We start from the raw sequence: 24,078 nt of genomic DNA on the forward strand, positions 1-24,078 counted from the left end.
CCATTTCAATTATTTATTTTTACCAGTGAAACCAATATAACATCTCAACATTCACAAATATACATTTCTGACATTCAAAAACCAAACAAAAACAAATCAGTGACCAATATAGCCACCTTTCTTTGCAAGGACACTCAAAAGCCTGCCATCCATGGATTATGTCAGTGTTTTGATCTGTTCACCATCAACATTGCGTGCAGCAGCAACCACAGCCTCCCAGACACTGTTCAGAGAGGTGTACTGTTTTCCCTCCTTGTAAATCTCACATTTGATGATGGACCACAGGTTCTCAATGGGGTTCAGATCAGGTGAACAAGGAGGCCATGTCATTAGATTTTCTTCTTTTATACCCTTTCTTGCCAGCCATGCTGTGGAGTACTTGGACGCGTGTGATGGAGCATTGTCCTGCATGAAAATCATGTTTTTCTTGAAGGATGCAGACTTCTTCCTGTACCACTGCTTGAAGAAGGTGTCTTCCATAAACTGGCAGTAGGACTGGGAGTTGAGCTTGACTCCATCCTCAACCCGAAAAGGCCCCACAAGCTCATCTTTGATGATACCAGCCCAAACCAGTACTCCACCTCCACCTTGCTGGTGTCTGAGTCAGACTGGAGCTCTCTGCCCTTTACCAATCCAGCCACGGGCCCATCCATCTGGCCCATCAAGACTCACTCTCATTTCATCAGTCCATAAAACCTTAGAAAAATCAGTCTTGAGATATTTCTTGGCCCAGTCTTGACGTTTCAGCTTGTGTGTCTTGTTCAGTGGTGGTCGTCTTTCAGCCTTTCTTACCTTGGCCATGTCTCTGAGTATTTCACACCTTGTGCTTTTGGGCACTCCAGTGATGTTGCAGCTCTGAAATATGTCCAAACTGGTGGCAAGTGGCATCTTGGCAGCTGCACGCTTGACTTTTCTCAGTTCATGGGCAGTTATTTTGCGCCTTGGTTTTTCCACACGCTTCTTGCGATCCTGTTGACTATTTTGAATGAAACGCTTGATTGTTCGATGATCACGCTTCAGAAGCTTTGCAATTTTAAGAGTGCTGCATCCCTCTGCAAGATATCTCACTATTTTTGACTTTTCTGAGCCAGTCAAGTTCTTCTTTTGACCCATTTTGCCAAAGGAAAGGAAGTTGCCAAATAATTATGCACACCTGATATAGGGTGTTGATGTCATTAGACCACACCCCTTCTCATTACAGAGATGCACATCACCTAATATGCTTAATTGGTAGTAGGCCTTCGAGCCTATACAGCTTGGAGTAAGACAACATGCATAAAGAGGATGATGTGGTCAAAATACTCATTTGCCTAATAATTCTGCACTCCCTGTAGTTGTTCCTTCATTTTGTTGCTACTTATACCTTACAACTTATTTATCCTGTTGTTATCTGTCACAGAGACATATGTGTGATGCTTGTAAATATGTAAAAGGAAAATAAATTCAAGAAGTAATCTACTATAAACAAATTTATTTTATTTATAGAAAGACAAAATATACTTTAATTTTGCTTGATTTTGCTGTAAAATACCTCTAAATATTCTGCTTGTTTCATGCTCCCTAGAGAGTTTGTGTAGCTCAAAATCTGTAACCTAAGTATGCTGCAGTGATTGCTTAGAGCAGTGTACAGAATCATTTACAACTATTCATAAGTGGTAATAATCAAGGGTGATCAGGAATACATATTCACTAGGGGTTTCAAGTGGTTTATTATTGAACGTTACTTAGTTAACACAGTTTGCAGTATTTTTCAAGTTTTACATGCTTTTAAAACATTTAGGGCTAGATTACAAATGGAGCGCTAAATTATTGTGCTCCCGTAAACGGGCAAATTTACTCGTTTGCGGGAATGCAATAATTAACCAGCCATTACAAGCGGCTGGTTATTGCTACTGCAAGCTTGTGGTAACAATTAGTGCTTATAAAATTAACCAGAGATCAGATCTCTGGTTAATTTTATAAATCTGACCCAAATTGCCCCAAAGTAAAAAATAGAGATGGCAGCATCTTTATTTTTTAATAAAATTACTGCACTAGGCAAGTGCCTTTACATTGCGGTCAATGGGAACTATGTGTTCCCAGTAAATATATATGTATATGATTATATACATACTGTATATATTTAAGTGTTAATATGTGTATACACACATATTAACACATAAATATATATGTATATCAGCATATACTGTACATTTGATTGCTGCCCATCGCTGCGCAACTTGCCCCCTTTGCTTGAGCTGAAGCTCGTAAGCGAAATGTTCCTAGCAATGTGAACGCGACCTTGCATTCACATTGTGGCTTACTTGTAATACCAGCGCACATTATCGTGTGCTGGTATTACAAAGTGGAGCGCTAATATCGTTTTCATGAGAGACTTTAATATCCCTTTAAGTTTACCTAAATAAAGCATGTGAAGCTATTTCTGTCCTGTTGACTCATCCTTGACTCGTCTGCCATTGATCTCTAGTAATCACAACCTTGACAGAGAGACAGACAATGGCGGGTGGAGAAAGAGAGGGAGAGATAATAGAAACCGTAAAGACAGCTACTGGAGCTAGTGCCACATCAGAGAAAGACAATCAGTACTGTATATGAGAAAGAGAGAGTCAGTAAAAAAGAGAGTCAGTAAAAAAGACAGTCAGTGGAAGATCTAAGAGAGATAGTGGCAGATCAGAGAGTGATAGTGGAAAATTAGAGAGGAACAGTCAGTGGAAGTTCAGAGAGACACAGTCAGCACAAAATAGACTGCAAATGGGCAGTAGCGTGCAAACTTATAATAGCAAAGGCTGGAAAATAATAGTGAGGAGCATGCAATAAAAAGAAGAGGGATAAGCTTACAAACCAATACACAGCATTAGAGGGAAAGAAACATACACTATTCATTTGGTACTGGTTGGTTAGGAAAGAGTAATTATTTGGTTATTGGCCAACCTACAGATTAGAAGCTTTGTTACATGGTCAATGATGTATTCATGGCAAACGAGGAGAGAGACAGCCTCAGCTAGGAATAACAGAACATCCAAAGGAAGAATGGAGAGAGACGTGGAAATACAATTAAAAAAACTGCTAGTGAAGGGTAGAGACAGAGGGACAACTAGGGCACAAGGCCGAAGGATTACTAGGGTAGCAAAAATACACATGGGGAAGGGAGTCAGCATAAAAAATGGAAGCGAATCAGATGTGTATTGGTGTGTTCACATGCCTGTATTAGTTCCAGCTTCCGAGTGGTTAACTACCTGTGGTTCTTATTCCCCCGCCTCATTGCTGCAGGACGGGGAGGCAATGAGGTTGGATCCCTGCAGGTAAAATGAGGTGTATTTATTGTAATGAGGGGATAGCCGTACGCTGCTGCCGCAGAGAGCTGCTCCCCCATGCCGCGTTCGACACAATGACTTCTCCCCAGGAATCCACTCTCTCTCACAGGCCCCCATCCTGCTCCGTGATTGGGAATAAGATTTTCTACTAATTAGCCAGAGGCTTTCAAATAAACCTGTTTTATTAACCCATTCAGACTGCTTGGTAGTACCATTTCTGTTTGTATTTGTTGACATGGTATGTTTTTGGATGCTTCTGTGCATATATTTACGTGTTTGTGTGTATGTATTTATTTAGATTTTTTGCACATTTGCAACAAGTAAGAGGTCCTTTTAACAGAGTATTGGTTAAAAATGAGGTCTCCACATAGGAAAGAAAAAAAGTGTAAGTATGTGTGTGTTTGTGTGCATGTTTATGTGTGTATGAATGAATGTATGTGCGTGTGCACATATGTATGTGTTTCAGTGTCCATGTGTGTGTATGCATATGTGTGTGTGTGTGTGTGTTTGTACGAGTGTGCCTGTGTATGAGTTTGTGTGTATGTATGTACGTACAAGTGTGCTTGTGTTTATGTGTGTGTGTGCATGTGTTTGTGTAAGTGTGAGCATATGTGTGTTTGTGTTTGTGTAAGTGTGAGCATATGTGTGTTTGTGTCAATGTCTGTGTGTTTGTGTCCATGTGTGTGTCACTAGGTAAACATCTATCTAACTGCAAATAAGGCAAACTGACTATGAAACATATTCTCACTCTTCCCTTACCTGTGACTGTTTTCTGGGCACTGCTCACTCTTAAAGGGACAGTCAACAGTCTTTTTATATACACACTTTCTAGGGAACACGATCCTACTGAGCATGTGCACAAGCTCACATGGTATATGTATATTAGTCTGTGATTGGTTGATGTCTATCACATGATACAGGGGGCAGGAAAATGGAAGAAAAAATAAATTTGTCAGAAAAAAATCTACTGCTAATTTGAAATTCAGAGTAGGTGTTAAATCATTGTCTTTTTATTATGCACTTGTTAATTATGCAATTCTACTGCATTGAATATACCTTTAAGCATGTTCCTTCTGACTCCCTAATTTTGCCTCTTAACAGTTTCCAACATAAGACAATGAGGTCACATTTTGGATTTTAAGTCATTTTATTTGTCTCTTCTCCCTAAAATTTAGGGAGTCCCTCTTCTGGTCAGTTCTAACTTGTTAGTTCAGCAAAAAAAAAAATCAGGTCTGTGTATTTATGTTGTTACTATTCTGCTAAACAATTGTTAAAGGGACAGTATACAGTAAAATTGTTTTTTTCCTTAATGTATTTCCAATAACTTGTTAAACCAGCTGCAGAGTATAGAATGTATGAGCAATTGCATTTTTTAGGTTTATTTGTGGATTAGAAATTGCTAGTTTTGTGCTTTGAAACCAAAGCCTATTGAAATGAGTTGACCTTCCAGGTAATATCATATATCAGTATGTTATCACTTTGTGTACACACACTTGCTTCCTTATCAAACCCCAATACTTAGAGAGTAGAATGGAAAATCATAATTTTATTAGTTATTTCTTCTACCCACCAGCAGGCATGTCATTTCTTCTGCTGGCTGTGTTTACATAGCCTGTCAATAACTTGGACTAAAAACTTTCAGCATAGGTGAGGATACCACAGGCTAAATCAGCTATTTCATATGCCGAAATAAGGGTAAACAAGCTACTAGTAAACAATTCAATACACTTCAGCAGGTAAAATAGATAATTTGGAGAATTATTTTGGGTAAACTGTCCCTTTAATTAGTCACTCCAGTCTCTCCCCCTGCTGATAGTGTTATTACCATCCTAACTTTGTAATACTGACCTGCTGGCCATACTTGACTATGTCAGCTGGTGGATGTATCAGTACCCTATGTTCCCAATATACCTACTGGGCATACTTGCCTATGTTACCTGGTGGACATAACTGTACCCTCTGTCCCTATTATACCTACTGGGCACACCTTCCTATATTACCTGGTGAATATAGCTGTACCCTCTGTACCTATTATACCTACTGGGCATACCTACCTATATTACCTGGTGGATCTAACTGTACCCTCTGTCCCTATATAACTGTATTTGCTAACCCAATTGTACCTACTTGCCATACCTACCTATAGTACCTGTTGCATATAACTGTCTCTGCTAGCCCTCTCAAACCTACTGTCATACCTACCTATAGTACTTGATGTCCCTATTGTACCAACTGGTCATATATCTATAGTACCTGCTGGATATAGCTGTATCTGCTGTTCCTATTATACCTACTGGTCATACCTGCCTATATTAGCTGGTGGATATAGCTGTACCCTCTGTCCCTATTATACCTACTGGGCATACCTTGATATAACTGTACTAGCCGTCATTATGTTTTCTACTAGTCATACCGTCTTATAGTATCTGCCAGATATAGCTGCATTGGCTAGCTTTATTATTTCTACTGCTCATACCTGCTGGATATAATTGTATCTGCTAACATCTTACTTGCCTATAGTATCTGCTAATAGTAAGTACAGTTATATCTAGTACTATAGGCAGATATAATAGGACTATCACATGCAGTTATACTCAGCAGACACTATAGGCAGGTGAGACCACAATAGGTACAATAGTGCTAGCAGGTACAGTTATATCCATCAGGTATTATAAACAAGTATGACCAATGAGAATAATAATGTAGACTGTACAGTTATATCCAGCAGTTCCCAGAACACGTAGCTCTTTTCATTTTTTATTTTTTTTTGCTCTGTCATGTCCCTTTAAAGTAACATTAATATAATGCAATGCTAATGAGTGCACTTCTGGCTGCAGTATGGATTTGGCATGACTGCATTGGACCAAGATCTAGAACAACCAGGTGGTTGTGCCTAAAGCTGTACTTTTCTGCTGAAACTGGACCAGTGTCAACAACAGCTTCCCTTCTTGCCCCTGTGGTGTCACTGTGCTGATATCTCACTGACCATAAGTGTCTGCTCTCTGCCACATCAGTGTCCCTGTGCAGGGGAGGTCAGGCTATGCTTCTGGCACAACTTGTTCCCTTCAGCCCTTGTGTGATTTATACAAAGTCCCATTCTTAAAGAGACAGGGTGGTCCCATAAAGGTAATCAAAGCCCTGCCTTAACCAGCTGCCTTTTTTCTCTGGCCAGTGGGATATCCGTCACAGCCTTGCTGCTTGTATAGTCCGAGCTGTTCTGTGCAGATAACAGATCCATAGACAGGTAGCACACAGCCTGTGAATAAACGTAGCCCTGCTGTCTCCCTGGCCATGTATAATGCATGAGGTAGCTGGCTATAAAGTGCAGGCAGGAGCAGGGCTTCTCTCCCCTCCAGCTCTTTCTCTCTCATTGCTGAACACATTCTATAGCCATTACCTTATCAAACCCCTCTTTATATCCCTTTGCCTCCTTCTTTATTTTTATTGTTATGTAGCCAATATTCCCCATTCTGTGCCCTTCATCAAACTTGTCCAGTACACCTACAGTTCCTATTTTATTTGTTCCTTTCTTCCACACTCATTTATTTCCATTTCTTATCCTCTTGCTTACTGAAGATGGTCCTTCTTCTTTCTCTTTCCTCTTTATTTAGAGAGACATAGAAGTGTAAAAAGTAAATGTAAATTGTTTAAGAATTTTAGTACTGCACTTTATTTTGCAACTGGGAGCTAGCTAGAGATTGGTGAATACATAGATATGCCTTTTGTAATTGACTTACAAAATGTGCCCAGCTATCTCCCAGTAGAGCACTGTCGTTCTGGAGCAGACTTTAACTATTGGTTTAACCACTTTTTTTTTGTCCCTTTGTTTTAAAGTATTTTATTTTTATTTTGAAACTAAAAGAAAGTGCACATTTGTGCAATTCTTGTCGGTGAGCTAGATGCTCACTGGCTGGTAAACAGAACCTCCCAGCTCCGGGCTAGTTTCCATTGAAGTGGCAATGTTTGGAAACTTGTGGCAACATAAAAAATCTCCATAGACTTTAATGGAGACAAAGGTTTTTATTACCAGTTGCAAAACTTTACCATCTCCGTGAAAACGAGACCTCTGTTGGTGGACGGACAGTAACAGTCCCCACATGATTTATTTCCCCCTTAATACAGAAATATCTATTTACAAAAAAGAAAAATGACAATTTAATATTTTTCTTTTTTGTCTCCCATTCCCTAGTCTTCTTAACGGTCTGGTGCTCTATTTAGCGCCACCTCTTCTTTCCTCATTGTCCCCCTCTGTCACTTTGTATTCTCTGCCCAATAACCTCATTCATGTTTTTCCCTTCTACTGTACATTGTTTCCTTTCATTCCTTCTATCAATTTATGCCTCTTGTCTCTTCCGTTCCTATTACCCTTAAATTTGTCCTCATTTTCTCCTCCTCTTACATTAAAGAGTCATGAAACCCAAACATTTTCTTTTGTGATTCAGATAGAGCATGAAATGTTTAACAAGTTTGCAATTTACTTCTATTATCAATGTGTCTTTGTTCTTATGATGTCTTTTGGTGAAAAAGCAGGGACGTAAGCTCAGAAGCGTGCACTTGTCTATAGCACTATATGGCAGCTGCTTTGCAAGAATGTAATCCATTTGTAAGAGCACTAGAGGGCAGCACTATTTCCTGTCATGTAGTGCTCCAGACACATACTTAGGTATATCTTCAACAAAGAATATCATGAGAACAAAGCAAATTTGATAATAGAAGTAATTTGGATTTTTGTTATAGTTGTATGCTCTGTCTGAGTCACAAAAGAAAATGTTTGGGTTTTGTATCCCTTGTATTTCTTTCAGTTCTTTTCCTCTCTTACCATCTTGATTATAACTTTCTCTATTCCTTTCTCCTCTGCCCCCTTCTCTTTGGTTAACTCCTTCTTCATCTCCCATCTCCATTTTATCTTTTGCTCTGTCCCCTCATTTCTGCTACCGTCTTTATATCCCTCATCATTCCCTCATTTGTATTTTCTCATCCCTTTTTTCTTTCTATTTTTGTTTTTCCATTCTCCTCTATCTCTGTCCTTACCCTCTATCTTCCCCTGTCCCTGCATGTTTAGGATTCTGCGCACGGTCTGAACTGGACGATTTTTTTTCCTCTGCATTCTCAATAGCTCCCACTTCCATGAGTCAGCTCACAGAGCAGCGGCCCCATTGTCTGAGACTGCGAATATGTCATGATGAAAATGTAATCACAGTGGAAAATAAGACACACAATTTTTCCAGGGACAGAGCAAAATAAATGAAGCAGAAAGTGTATTATAATGCACGGAAATGACTTGAATCCGACTACATTATGGGGAGATTTAAAAAGGTCTTTTGGAGGGTTTAATTATTTACCCCTTCACTGACAGTGAGATTTTTCATGCATCTAAAGGGTCAGTGTATTTGGGCATCAAAGTAACATTCTGAATATCAGATTAATGTGATAAAGGCTCAGTCACACTAAGAACTGACATATTGGGACACATTTTAATGGTTAACTTGTCAGTATCACTAAAAGGCAAAGGGACCTAATGACAGGACCACATGTTTTAAGGCTTAAAGGGTCAGTCCCACATAGGGGCAAACTGACAGTTACATTTTTAATTGTTTAAGTGTCCGGCCTCACTAAGGAGCAATGTGCCCTAATGATAATGTGTTTAATTGGTTAAAGGTCAGCCCCACAAACTAATTTTATGACAGCTACATTTTCAATGGTTTGTGTCCAGCCTCGTATATGAGCAAGGTGTCTGAATAATAACGTTTAATGGGTTAAATGATTAGTCCCACTGCATAACAAAGTGACTTAATGACAATGAACAATAAAATACTATATACTATAACTATAAATAGTATTTAATATATTATATTAAATACAATATACAATATAAATCAGTCCCAATACAGAGTCAAATTACTTATTGATGGTGACATTTACATTGGGGAGCAAAGTAACTTAATGTTGGTCTTATAGATTCGCTAGGACTGGTAAATGGCCTCTTCAGTCTTTGCTGTCTCTCTAATTCTTGTGCTATTCAATATAGAGACTCACCTGTCTCTCGATTCTTAGTGAATATAATTTTTACAATATCATTGGATTTAGATGGTTAAATGCTAAGTTTTCCTATGGAGAAAAGGGTTATAAGTGCCTAATAAGAGCCTAATGAGTTAATGACAGAGGTATGTTTAATGGATTATAGTTTGTGCTGTGGTGCTGACCCATAAAGCTTTGCATTGCTGTAAGTGATTTATGTTGCTATCAGTAGTGAAGGGGTGATGCAGAGCATTTGGCCACCACAGGGTTGGGTGATCTCAGCTCACAGCTCACTGATAAGGATAAACAGCGTAAGTGACAGTGCAAGTGGCAGATCCTGGCAGAGGAGCAAGACGCCAGGCAGTATGAGTGACATGGGCCGTCTGACACCTCTTGGGAGGGGGAAGCTGGCACCAGCCACTGGCCCCCTGCTGTATGATAACAACCTCACAGCCTGTCACTCAGCGACAAGATGGGAGCAGGGGGGGGGGGGCATAGTGAAAAGGCAGAGAAGAGAGAGTGTGACAGATGAGAGAGCACACTAAATGAGATTTAGAGGAAATGGGAGAGAGGATATTAAGAGATTGGGGAAGTGAAAGATGCAGAGAGATATGAGATTTTGGAGGAGAAAAAACAGTAACTTAAAAAGGAGATAGTGTGAGAGAAAAAGGTGATGGGAGAAATGGAAGTGAAAGAATATAATAATGAGATAAAGAATTAGAGTGTGTTAAGTAACTGAAGTAGAAATGGAGTGATTGCATATAACGATGAAATGCAGAATTTGTGTTTGTTAAAGGGATATGAAGCCCACATTTTTTTTTCTTCCATGATTCAGATAGAGCATGCAATTTTAAGCAACTTTCTAATTTACTCCTATTATTATTTTTTATTTGTTCTCTTGGTATCTATTTAAAAAGCAGAAATGTAAGTTTAGGAGCTGGGGAATTTTTAGTTCAGAACCTGGGTAGCGCTTTCTTATTGGTGGCTAAATGTAGCCACCAATAAGCAAGCGTTACCCAGGGTACTGAACCAAAAATACCCCAGCTCCTAAACTTACAATCCGGCTTTTAAACAAAAGATACAAAGAAAATAAATAAAAATCATAATAGGAGAACATTTGAAAGTGGCTTAAAATTGCATCTGAATCATGGAAGAAAATAAAATTGGGTTTCATATCCCTTTAAGTATCTGAGGCAAGAATGAAGAGTGCTAGTGGAGGAAACGAGGAAGAGGTAAAATGTCAATAGAGGGGTGAGAATGGGAGAAGATTTCAGGTGGAAGAAAGAGAAAGATAAGAGCAGTTATGAGACAGGATTGCAGGAGGGAGAGCTGGGGGAGGATGGAGAATTACAGAAGGTACACAGTGAGCGGCACATAGAAAAATTAAAAAAGAGAGAGAGGAAAAAGGAGCGGCCTGAGGTAAAAAGGAAGCAATAAAGATAGAAATGGCTGAGGGGATGTCTGGCTAGGTTTTATAAAAATGCACATGAAGAGAAAATATTTAAGCAAATGAGAAAAGGGCGATAAAAAGAGAAAAATGAGCTGAGGGGGGACTTAATAGAAGAGAAGAATTTAGCTAAACAATACACTATAAACATAGAAAAATGATTATAGATCTCACAGCCACATCTTAGTAGGTAGACTGAATAAAATCAGTATGTGCCTGTACTATACACAGAGGGGTAACTATACCAAGCGTGTATTAAATGCAGAGCACTATGTATCAGCATTATACTCAGCACAGTACAGTATCCCACAAAAGTAAGTACATCCCTCACATTTTTGTAAATAGTTTATTATATATTTTCATGTGACAATACTGAAGAAATGACACTTTGCTACAATGTAAAGTAGTGAGTGTACAGCCTGTATAACAGTGTAAATTTGCTGTGCCCTCAAAATAACTCAACACACAGCCATTAATGTCTAAACCGTTGGTAACAAAAGTGAGTACACCCCTAAGTGGAAATGTCCAAATTGGGCCCAAAGTGTCAATATTTTGTGTGGCCACCAATATTTTCCAGCACTGCCTTAACCCTCTTTGGCATGGAGTTCACCAGAGCTTCACAGGTTGCCACTGGAGCCCTCTTCCACTCCTTCATGACAACATCACAGAGCTGGTGGATGTTAGAGACCTTGCGCTCCCCCGCCTTCTGTTTGAGGATTCCCCACAGATGCTCAATAGGGTTTAGGTCTTGAGAAATGCTTGGCGAGTCCATCACCTTTACCCCCAGCTTCTTTATCAAGGTAGTAGTCGTCTTGGAGGTTTGTTCGGGGTCGTTATCTTGTTGGAATACTGCCCTGCGGCCCAGTCTCCGAAGGTAGGGGATCATACTCTGCTTCAGTATGTCACAGTACATGTTGGCATTCATGATTCCCTCAATGAACTGTAGCTCCCGAGTGCCGGCAGCACTCATGCAGACCCAGACCATGACACTCCCACCACCATGCTTGACTGTATGCAAGACACACTTGTCTTTGTACTCCTCGCCTGGTTGCCGCCACACACGCTTGACACCATCTGAACCAAATAAGTTTATCTTGGTCTCATCAGGCCACAGAACATGGTTCCAGTAATCCATGTCCTTAGTCTGCTTGTCTTCAGCAAACTGTTTGCGAGCTTTCTTGTGCATCATCTTTAGAAGAGGCTTCCTTCTGGAATGACAGCTATGCAGACCAATTTGATGCAGTGTGCAGCGTATGCTCTAAACACTGACAGGCTGACCCCCACCCCTTCAACCTCTGCAGCAATGCTGGCAGCTCTCATACATCTATTTCCCAAAGACAACCTCTGGATATGACGCTGAGCATGTGCACTCTACTTCTTTGGTCGACCATGGCGAGGCCTGTTCTGAGTGGAACCTGTCCTGTGAAACCACTGTATGGTCTTGCCCACCATGCTGCAGCTCAGTTTCAGGGTCTTGGCATTCTTCTTATAGCCTAGGCCATCTTAATGTAGAGCATCAATTCTTTTTTTTCAGATCCTCAGAAAGTTCTTTGCCATGAGGTGCCATTTTGAACTTCCAGTGACCAGTATGAGAGAGTGTGAGAGCGATAACACCAAATTTGACACACCTGCTCCCCATTCACACCTGAGACCTTGTAACACTAACGAGTCACATGACACCGGGGAGGGAAAATGGCTAATTTGGCCCAATTTGGACATTTCTACTTAGGGGTGTACTCACTTTTGTTGCCAACGGTTTAGACATTAATGGCTGTGTGTTGAGTTATTTTGAGGGGACAGCAAATTTACACTGTTACACAGGCTGTACACTCACTACTTTACATTGTAGCAAAGTGTCATTTCTTCAGTGTTGTCATCTGAAAAGATATAATAAAATATTTACACAAATGTGAAGGGTGTACTCACTTTTGTGGGATACTGTATATTTATATGTATTATACACACATCAGTATGTGTAACTGTGTTAAAAACAGAGCAGTATGTGCAACTGTATTATACACATCAGTATATATTTGTATATATATATATATATATATATATATATATATATAATATATATATATATATATATATATATATATATATATTGTACACAGAGCAGTGTCAACCTGTGTTATACACAGAGTAGTATGTGTAACTGTATTATAAACAGAGCAGTATGTGTACCTGTATTATACACAGAGCAGTATCTGTATCTGTTTTATTCACATAGCAGTGTGTGTATCTGTATTATACACAAAACTGTATGTGTAAGTGTAATATACACAGAACAGTATGTGTATCTGTATTATACACAGATCAAAATGGATGTATCTCTTCTCTATTATACATAGAGCAATGTCAAATAAACACATGTATTATTCCCAGAGCAATGTGTATGCTTATGTATTATAATTAGCAAGGTTTGAATCTGTAATATACACAAATAATGTGTGTACATCTAGAGCAATATATGTGTGTATATGTATTACAGACAGAGAGATATGTATACATCTGCCATATAAACAGAGCAATGTATGTGCATTTTTATTATACATAGATCAATATGTGGGTATGTCTGTATCTGTTTCATACACTAAGCAAAGTGTACACATTTTCATATAACCAGGGCAATGTGTGTGTCTGTATTATATGGAGCAATTCCTGTGCATCTCTTATATTAACAGAGAAATGTGATTGTCTTTCATAAAAATAGAGCAATATTTGTCTATCTGTATTATACACAGAGTGAGAAATATGTGGGCATCTGTCATATAAACAGAACAATATGTGTGCATCTGTCATATAAACAGAACAATGCGTGTGTGCATCTGTCATATAAACAGAAAAATGTGTGTGTATCTGTCATATAAACAAAATAATGTGTGTACCTCTATTATACACAGAGCAAATTGTATGTATCTGTCATACAAACAGAGTAATGTGTGTGTACACAATTAATCAAACACTTAATGTATTAGCAATTGATATTACAACTTTTGATTATTAGAGAACATATATACACAGTATGCATACATATAAAGTTCATATATGCCTCTATGAGAAATAAGTTACACTGTTTCACTCTGCTGTCTGTTCTTATAGCAGTGTTTTATCTAGAAAGAGGAGGGGAGTCGCATTCCAACGATAGGCACCGTTTGAGAATCTTTTCTTGTTTTGAGAACACTCTTATTTTTAGCTAACACGATTGATACAAAAATAATATGGTTGACATAACAAGTAGACACACCTGCTACACTAACAGTTTGAATTATTACATTTGTTCAGGGGGATAGATTAAATTGGGGCAACATAATAGAGAGAGAAGCACCTGTCACATCTGCTGCATGGTTCTCTGTGATGACGCTGCATATAGATGTGATACTACTTCCCTCCCTTGTACGCGGATATTAATACCTTATTCTAAACCCAAAGGTAATTAATGTGTTTATAGTTTAACCAAAGCCCTGCTTTATATGCTGATCACTGATTTATGTTATTGCAATAAGTCCATAATAAAACACTATTACTATTATACTGCATCCATGTGTGCCGTGTCAAATTACCTTTTTTCAGTCCTATTGTGAGACCTCAGTTACGCTGACAAGGGCCAGGACATAACAAAGTATCTCTTTTTATACACAGAGCACAATGTATCATATAAACAGAGCAATGTATGTGCATCTTTCATAAAAACAGAACAACGTGTGCGTATCTCTATTATACACAGAGCTTTGTTTGTATATCTGTCACATTCACAGAGGAAAGTGTGTGTATGTGTCATATAAACATAGACAAATGTGTGTGTTTGTCATATAAACAGAACAATGTGTGTGTGTGTGTCTCTATTATACATTAAACAATGTATGTACTGTATATCTGTCATATACATGCAATGTGTTTGTATGTTACATTGAGCCAACTACATTATGCACAGAGGGTTCTGCATATCTCTTTTATTCTTTTGACTGTATGTACTTGTGTTTCCACTGGGGGAAGCAAGAGGGGGTAGATTCTCTTCCACAGCTTTAGTACATATGCAGAGCTATTTTCTAGCATAGGCAGTAAAAAACGTCCAAATCACAGCCCCTTGACCTTCTGTACATAATATGGTCGTTGTGAAATTGGTTGTTTCATAAAGGAGCACTAAAGTAAATATTAAACTTTCATGATTTAGATACATCACCGCCACCTACATTATACTTATTAAACCCTAATCTGCTGCCCCCAACATCGCCGACACCTACATTATATTTATTAACCCCTAATCTGCCACCCCCAATGTTGCCGCAACCTACCTACACTTCTTAACCCCTAATTTGCCGCCCCCAATGTCGCCGCCACTATATTAAATGTATTAACCCCTAAATATAAGTCTAACCTTAACCCTAACACCCCCTAACTTAAATATAATTTAAATAAATCAAAATAAAATTCCTATCATTACCTAAATTATTCCTATTTAAAACTAAATACTTACCTGTAAAATAAACCCTAAGATAGCTACAATATAACTAATAGTTACATTGTAGCTAGCTTAGGGTTTATTTTTATTTTACAGGCAAGTTTGTATTTATTTTAACTAGGTAGAATAGTTACTAAATAAATAAATATTAACTATTTAATAACTACCTAGTTAAAATAAATGCAAATTGACCTGTAAAATAAAAACCTAAGTTACACTAACACCTAACACTACACTACAATTAAATAACTTACATAAATTAAATACAATTAAATAAATTAAATAAAATTAGCTAAATTATAACAAAAAAACCCACTAAATTACAGAAAATAAAAAAACAAATTACAAGATCTTTAAACTAATTACACCTAATCTAATAGCCCTATCAATATAAAAAAGCCCACCCAAAATAAAAAAAACCCTAGCCTAAACTAAACTACCAATAGCCCTTAAAAGGGCCTTTTGCGGGGCATTGCCCCAAAGAAATCAGCTCTTTTACATGTAAAAAAAATACAAACAACCCCCCTAACAGTAAAACCCACCACCCACACAACCAACCCCCCAAATAAAAGCCTAACTAAAAAAACCTAAGCTCCCCATTGCCCTGAAAAGGGCATTTGGATGGGTATTGCCTTTAAAAGGGGATTTAACTCTATTGCTGCCTAAAGCCCTAACCTAAAAATAAAACCCACCCAATACACCCTTAAAAAATCCTAACACTAACCCCCGAAGATTCACTTACCGGGAGAAGTCTTCATCCAAGCGGCAAGATGTCCTCAACAAAGCCGGCAGAAGTGGTCCTCCAGACAGGCAGAAGTGGTCGTCCAGATGGGCAGAAGTCTTCATCCAGACGGCATCTTCTATCTTCATCCATCCAGCGTGGAGCGGGTCCATCTTCAAGACATCCGGCGCGGAGGATCCTCTTCTTCCAACGACTCCCGATGAATGAAGGTACCTTTAAGTGATGTCATTCAAAATAGCGTCCCTTGAATTCCGATTGGCTGATAGAATTCTATCAGCCAATCGGAATTAAGGTTGAAAAAATCCTATTGGCTGATGCAATCAGCCAATAGGATTGAACTTCAATCCTATTGGCTGATCCAATCAGCCAATCGGATTGAGCTCACATTCTATTGGCTGATTGGAACAGCCAATAGAATGCAATCTCAATCCTATTGGCTGATTGGATCAGCCAATAGGATTGAAGTTCAATCCTATTGGCTGATTGCATCAGTCAATAGGATTTTTTCAACCTTAATTCCGATTGGCTGATAGAATTCTATCAGCCAATCAGAATCTAAGGGACGCCATCTTGGATGAAGTCACTTAAAGGTACCATCATTCTAGAAGAAGACGTCAGAAGAAGAGGATGATCCGCGCCGGAAGTCTTGAAGATGGACCCGCTCCGTGCCGGATGGATGAAGATAGAAGATGCCGTCTGGATGAAGACTTCTGCCCGTCTAGAGGACCACTTCTACCCGTCTGGAGGACCACTTCTTCCAGCTTCGTTGAGGACATCTTGCTGCTTGGATGAAGACTTCTCCCAGTAAGTGAATCTTCGGGGGTTATGGTTAGGATTTTTTAAGGGTGTATTGGGTGGGTTTTATTTTTAGGTTAGGGCTTTTGGCAGCAATAGAGCTAAATGCCCTTTTAAGGGCAATGACCATCCAAATGCCTTTTTCAGGGCAATGGGGAGCTTAGGTTTTTTTAGTTAGGGGGGTTGGTTGTGTGGGTGGTGTGTTTTACTGTTGGGGGGGTTGTTTGTATTTTTTTTACAGGTAAAAGAGCTGATTTCTTTGGGGCATATAATGAGCAGTGGAAAAGTGCTAAAGGTAGCTCCTTGTAAAAAGGGGGGCTAGTAAGCTGAAGGGAGGATTTATAAGGGTTGTACAAAAAGTTTATTGAACAATATATTAAAAAAAACTCTATCATACAGTTAGAGATAAAATTGATATAAAAACTAAAAATATAGAAATATTATAGATTAAACAATCCTACAGTATTTGATCTGTTCACGCTAAAACTTAAATACAATAAGGAGTCTAATCATATTTTGGGAGACTCTGATACATATGCAGTTTTAGACAAATACCCTCCCTATTTTAAAAGGGATTTAGACCACATGCTTTTGTCTGATAAAACAAAGGGCATTTTGAATAAATAATATAGGTATATGTCTACCAAACATCCTAGAATACCTGTATTCTATTACCTCCGAAAAATACATAAAAGGTTGGTTAACCCACCAGGGAGGCCCATAATATTGGGCATTGGGTCCATTACCTGTAATCTATCTGAGTATATCGATACAAAACTGCAAAAATATGTGAAGAGCCTCCTATCTTATCTGAGAGACTCAACAGAAGTTTTGACTACATTAAATGATTTGGAATGGGAGGACAATTACATCCTAGTAACGTGTGATGTAACTGCTCTCTATACCAGCATTCCACATGACCTAGGATTAGAAGCAGTGAGGTATTTTTTTGAAAAAAATAGTGATATGTGCCCGGAGCAGAGATAATTTATTTTAGATGGTATTCTATACATCCTGACACACAATTATTTTCATGATAGAGGAAAGTTCTACAATCAGATATGTGGAACAGCCATGGGGACCAGGTTTGCGCCCAGTTACGAAAATCTCTATATGGGAAAATGGGAAAACATCTTCTGGGACTCTTGCCCAGCGGGTGCAGACCTGGTCCTCTACAAAAGAAAAATAGACGACATCCTTATAGTGTGGAAGGGATCCATTGAGGACCTACAGCACACTATAAATGTGATAAACAACAATGTCATAAATCTCAAATTCACTTATGAAGTAAGTAATAGTAATATCCACTTCTTAGACCTACCCATTAATATAGACAAAGGAAGAGTCATAACCTCAACCTACTTCAAAAAGGTAGACTGCAGCAACTATATTCATCAGACTAGCTGCCACCATCATAGATGGAAGTCAAATATCCCCAAATGCCAACCATTGAGAATAAGGAAAAACTGCTCAGACATCGGAAAATGGAAAGAGCAATCACAGATTCTCAAAGGGAGGTTTCTAGAAAGGGGATATGAGGAAAACATAATTGATAAGACAATCCAAGAGGTTGAAGCCATTAAGAGGGAATCACTATTACAATACAAAGAAAAAACATGATGAAAATACAACAATAGAAGTACCATTTATCACGGGGTACAGTGAGAATAGATTCATAGTAGAAAAAAATCATAATAAAGCACTGGCACTTCCTAAAAGAGGATAACATCATTGGGAATAACCTAAGTGAATCTCCCAAATTTATCTACCGTAAGACCAAAAATTTGAAAACAATTATTGCACCTAGTATACCCACGAAACATCAACATTTACCAAAGAACATCTTTGGTAAACATTTAAAGGGGTTCTTCCCATGCCACTCACGCAAAGCAGGCCAACATGGTAAAAAATCCCAGACATTTCACTCTAATCTAACAAAATAATCTTTTCAAGTGAAAGAAGTTATAAGATGCCAGGACACGGGAGTCATTTACTTGATTGAATGTGGATGTGGGCTTCAATATATAGGACAAATATCAAGGAAATTCAAGGATAGAATACGCAAACATCTACTCCAAATTAAATGGAAGAAAGATGATTCCCCCCTATATAAACATTTTAAAGAGGTCCATAACAGCAATAGTAAAAGTTTCAAGTATATGGGCATATGCAAACCTATAAAAAACTGGAGAGGGGGAGATTTTGAAAAACAGCTTCTAAAAACAGAAGCAAAATGGATCTTCAACTTAGACTGTATATTCCCAAATGGTCATAACAGCAATATGGAGATATTCCATTTGTTATAATTTGATGCAACACACACAAATTTTTTTTTTTTAATAACTCTTCCTCCCTATTAGACCTCTATACAGCCAAGGTGTTTATGACAAAAATAGAACGTTTAATCTGAAGACCTATCTCTGTAGATTCTCTCTGAACTGGCCATATCGTATGTTATACTTCATTTCTGATGGCAATATTAAGCCAACCACAGCCAATTAGTTAGACAACTAACTAATCATCTCTTAGGCTTTAGTATACTAATAAGAGAGTATAACACACAAATAAGATATGTTCCCTTAGTTTATCTTTATATGCTATATCTCATCACTGCGAGTCGAACATATGTGCTACACAATTGTCAATGGTACTTCATTTATAATAATATAAATTTCCCAGATCATGAATTGATTATGCTCTACAACTATGACTCCTTTTAAAAGTTTTTTATCTCATAGTATATGATCTGCTACATTTGAATCTTTGAGTTTACATAGAATAAGCAGCAGCACCTTTATGTATGAACCTGAGTCCGGAAATATTCAGATACATAATAGCGCCATTCCCTCTAATATCGAAACTCTGGAAATAACCCATACCGGAAATAATGTTTAACCGGATATGACGTCATTGAAATGATGATTTCCGATTGAGGAACCGGAAATGACTAGGTACGTGAGCACTTCCGGTTCGGAGGAAAACATTTTGGCGCCCGTTTGAAGCCTTACGATTGGTCCAAGACCCCTATTTAAGGAATGACTCAGCCATAGCCGTTATTAGCTCTTGAGAAAGGTCCTGCTTAGGACCGAAATGCGTAGATTGATATACGCTGATATAACGGCTCAGGTTCATCGTTATTGGTAAGCATATTTCTATATACCTATCAGAGGAGTAGCAATATTGCACTATTTGTTCTATTTCTTATAGGAGACCGACATACAAAGCTTAGAAGACTCACTATCACCCATCAGAGGATCAACATAAAAGTTAACAAAGGCTTTTGAAGATAAATCGCAATCAGGATAACTATCATCTTAGGCACTAAGATTTCTTTCACACTTTGAAGATATTTTTAAGATTTTTAAGATATTTAAGTTATATATATTTTTAATTTTTTCATATTTTTGGCTTTTTGAATTTGTTAGGTGTACACCTTTGAACGCTGGCACATATTTTCACTTTTTGTATTTTGTGAGTTTTGTTTTTTTCTCCTCACTTGGATTTATATTTGGACTCATTTTGGATACTTATAATTTGGACACTTTTTTATGAATTTTGCATAGACTTTATATATCTTTTTCAATGTGCACCATCATTCACTTTAATCAGTGTTTTTTTGGATACTTTTAGGACACCTTTAGGACATTACGTAAATTAATCATATGTAAAACAATCCCGATCTCTTAAGGAGCCTGTGCTACTATCCATCCTCACAAGGGATTAATATAGGATATATCTTTGTATGAATGTATTTAAGTTTTAGCGCTTACCTTGATATAGGATATATCTTTGTATAAATGTATTTAAGTTTTAGCGCGGACAGATCAAATACTGTAGGATTGTTTAATCTATAATATTTCTATATTTTTAGTTTTATATCAATTGTATCTCTAACTGTATCATAGAGTTTTTTAATATATTGTTCAATAACCTTTTTGTTCAACCCTTATAAATCCTCCCTTCAGCTTACTAGCCCCCCTTTTTACAAGGAGTTACCTTTAGCGCTTTTTCACTGCTTACTATTTGATTTTACATTTTGGGGTCTGGTTCAGAGATCTCGTTTTTAGGAAAAGCCTGTGGAGTCGTATCTGGTGCTAGAGATATCTATTTATTCTATTTTTCTTTGGGGCAATGCCCTGCAAAAGCTGTTTTAAGGGCTATTGGTAGTTTAGTTTAAGCTACTTTTATTTTTATTTTGGGTGGGCTTTTTTATTTTGATAGGGCTATTAGATTAGGTGTAATTAGTTTAAAGATCTTGTAATTTGTTTTTTATTTTCTGTATATTTGTGGGTTTTTTGTAATTTAGCTAATTTTATTTAATTTATTTAATTGTATTTAATTTAGGTAAGTTATTTAATTGTAGTGTAGTGTTAGGTGTTATTATAACATAGGTTAGGTTTTATTTTACAGGTCAATTTGTATTTATTTTAGCTAGGTAGTTAGTAAATAGCTAATAACTATTTAATAACTATTCTACCTAGTTAAAATAAATACAAACTTGCCTGTAAAATAAAAATAAATCCTAAAATAGCTACAATGTAACTATTAGTTATATTGTAGCTATCTTAGGGTTAATTTTATAGGTAAGTATTTAGTTTCAAATAGGAATAATTTAGGTAATGATAGGAATTTTATTTAGATTTATTTAAATTATATTTAAGTTAGGGGGTGTTAGGGTTAGGATTAGACTTAGATTTAGAAGTTAATACATTTAATATAGTGGCGGCGACGTTGGGGGCGGCAGATTAGGGGTTAATAAGTGTAGGTAGGTTGCAGCGACATTGGGGGCGGCAGATTAGGAGTTAATAAATATAATGTAGGTGTCGGCGATGTTGGGGGCAGCAGATTAGGGGTTAATAAGTATAATGTAGGTGGCGGCGATGTCCAGAGCGGCAGATTAGGGGATAATAATATTTAAATAGTGTTTGAGATGCGGGAGTGCGGCGGTTTAGGGGTTAATATGTTTATTATAGTGGCGGCAGATTAGGGGTTAATAAATATAATGTAGGTGTTGACGATGTCGGCGGCGGCAGATTAGGGGTTAATAAGTGTAAGATTAGGGGTGTTTAGACTCGGGGTTCATGTTAGGGTGTTAGGTGTAAACATAAAATGTGTTTCCCCATAGGAATCAATGGGGCTGCGTTACTGAGCTTTATGCTGCTTTTTGGCAAGTGTTAGGCTTTTTCTCAGCCGGCTCTCCCCATTGATGTCTATGGGGAAATCGTGCACAAGCACATATAACCAGCTCAACGCTCACTTAAGCAGCACTGGTATTGGAGTGCAGTGTCGAGCGCAATTTTTCTCTACGCTCACTTCTTGCCTGTTAATGCCTGGTTGATAAAAACCCATAATACCAGCGTTGCAAGAAAGTGAGCGGTGAGAAAAAACTGCAAGTTAGCAACGCACCTCTGTTAACGCACAACTGGTAATCTAGGCGTTTATTAGGTTGTGGCTTTAAACCACAAAATCAGCTATTTTAATATACACAAATAAACCTAAAAAAAGCAAATCTCATACATTGTATACTCTGCAACTGGTAAAAAAGTAATTGGAAACACATTAAGGAAAAACTATTTTACAGTATACTGTCCCTTTAAGATCGCTGCTCCTTAACTTCTCCACCACCTCTGAGGTGGCATACAGCAATCAGCCTGATCGGATACGATCGGGTTAATTGACAGCATTTGCACAAGCATTTCATGAGAAATGTTTGTACATTGTGCAATGATAAATGCCGACAGCATATGCTGTCTGCATTTATCGATGTGCGGAGGACATGATACGCTGCTGCAGATCATGTCCGCTCGCACTTTGATAATTCGGCCCCTAAGTCTGTATTCTCTGTCCACACTCTTTTTTTACCCTCCCTCTTTATGTTTCATTTCTCCCTTTTCCCGTGTCTACCCCTTTCTCTTTCCCTTTTCTTTCTACACTCTCCCTACCTCCTCTCTTTCTCCATTTTATCTTTTTTGTGCGCCTCTCCCTCCACTCTCTCTACTTTTTCTCCCTCCACTGAGTGTCTCCACTCGTTCCTCTTTCTTGCACTCTTAACAATCCCTCTTTTCTCACTCTTTCCCATCTTTTTTCCTTTCTTTGTCTCTATCTCTCCTAATTATTATTGAGAACATGGTGCAACAGGATTCCAAAACATAAATTATTATATAAATAAGGAATAAAGAGGGAAAAATATTGTACAAAAAAACAAGCATACAGTTCAAGAACATGTTTAATGGATAATAATAATAATTAAAAATAAGAGAAGCCTCATATTTTAGTTTTGCCTAAGTCCTTTCTAACTCTAGAGTCACCTCTATTGAGAGCTCATGGTATATATACATGTATGACTCTTTGATTGGCTTATGTCTCATGTCATATTATACATAGGACAGGGAAATCAAGTCATTCTATTGTAATAGTCATTTAATCTGTCATTAAACTTCTCTAGCAAAATATTCCAAGATACACAAGAGCTCTATTTGCAAGGTTCAGAGTTTCACGGCCCTCTAGATGTCACATACTTAATAATAAAAAAATAATTATTATTTAGTTTGATGGATACTTACCTTATTGTTGTAAAACTTTAACTGTATGATGTGTTTATTTAACAACATTGATTTTATAGTAGTTATAACAATTTTTATATAATTTTTTTATTATTATTTTGGCACCTGTGAGAATGTGTGCATAATGAGCAGTACCTGCATTAAAGTGTTACTCTTTCCTTTTGCAGACCCTGTTCATGGCCCTCAGAATGTGGAGATTGTTGATATTCGCTCTCGCCAGCTGACTCTTCAGTGGGAGCCATTTGGATACTCGGTCACCAGGTGTCACAGCTACAACCTGACTCTGCACTACAGTTTCCAGCTAGGGGAGGAGCGGGTGGAGACTGAGGAACTGATCCTGACCTCCAGTCATTACACTTTACGTGGCCTCCGTCCCCATACTGCAGTCTACCTGCGTCTTGCCCTCTGCAACCCTGAGGGTAGAAAAGAGAGTGGAGAGATTGTGGTACACACGGAGGAGGATGGTGAGTAGACTCTGGGACAACTCTGTAAAGAAGATATGCTGGCCTTTGGAACAAGGGCATGCTGAACCCTTTTTTAACATGTAGTACTGACCAGCCCATAGTATCAAGGTCTTGTATAATGTGATTGTAAGCCAGCTTAAAGATACTAGCCAGTTTATATATGTCTGTGTTTGCTGTTCCTTCATTGTGCCATCACTTTACCCATCACCATCGACACTGTAGGTATCTGGAGAGTTGCTGCACATGTGCAAACATGTCAGCACTGGAATA

The 24,078-nt window shown here is 38.0% G+C and overlaps 1 protein-coding gene across 1 annotated transcript in view; it reads left to right on the forward strand.

Annotated features, from left to right (window-relative positions):
- Nucleotides 1–24,078, forward strand: part of PTPRT (protein tyrosine phosphatase receptor type T) — a 415,529-nt gene that overhangs the window by 169,269 nt on the left and 222,182 nt on the right. The window contains 1 exon segment of the mRNA XM_053716292.1: nucleotides 23,512–23,808. Within this exon segment, the coding sequence (XP_053572267.1) occupies nucleotides 23,512–23,808 (297 nt within the window).

This window comes from Bombina bombina, chromosome 1 (assembly GCF_027579735.1).
Source record: "Bombina bombina isolate aBomBom1 chromosome 1, aBomBom1.pri, whole genome shotgun sequence".
Classification (NCBI taxonomy): Eukaryota; Metazoa; Chordata; class Amphibia; order Anura; family Bombinatoridae; genus Bombina; species Bombina bombina.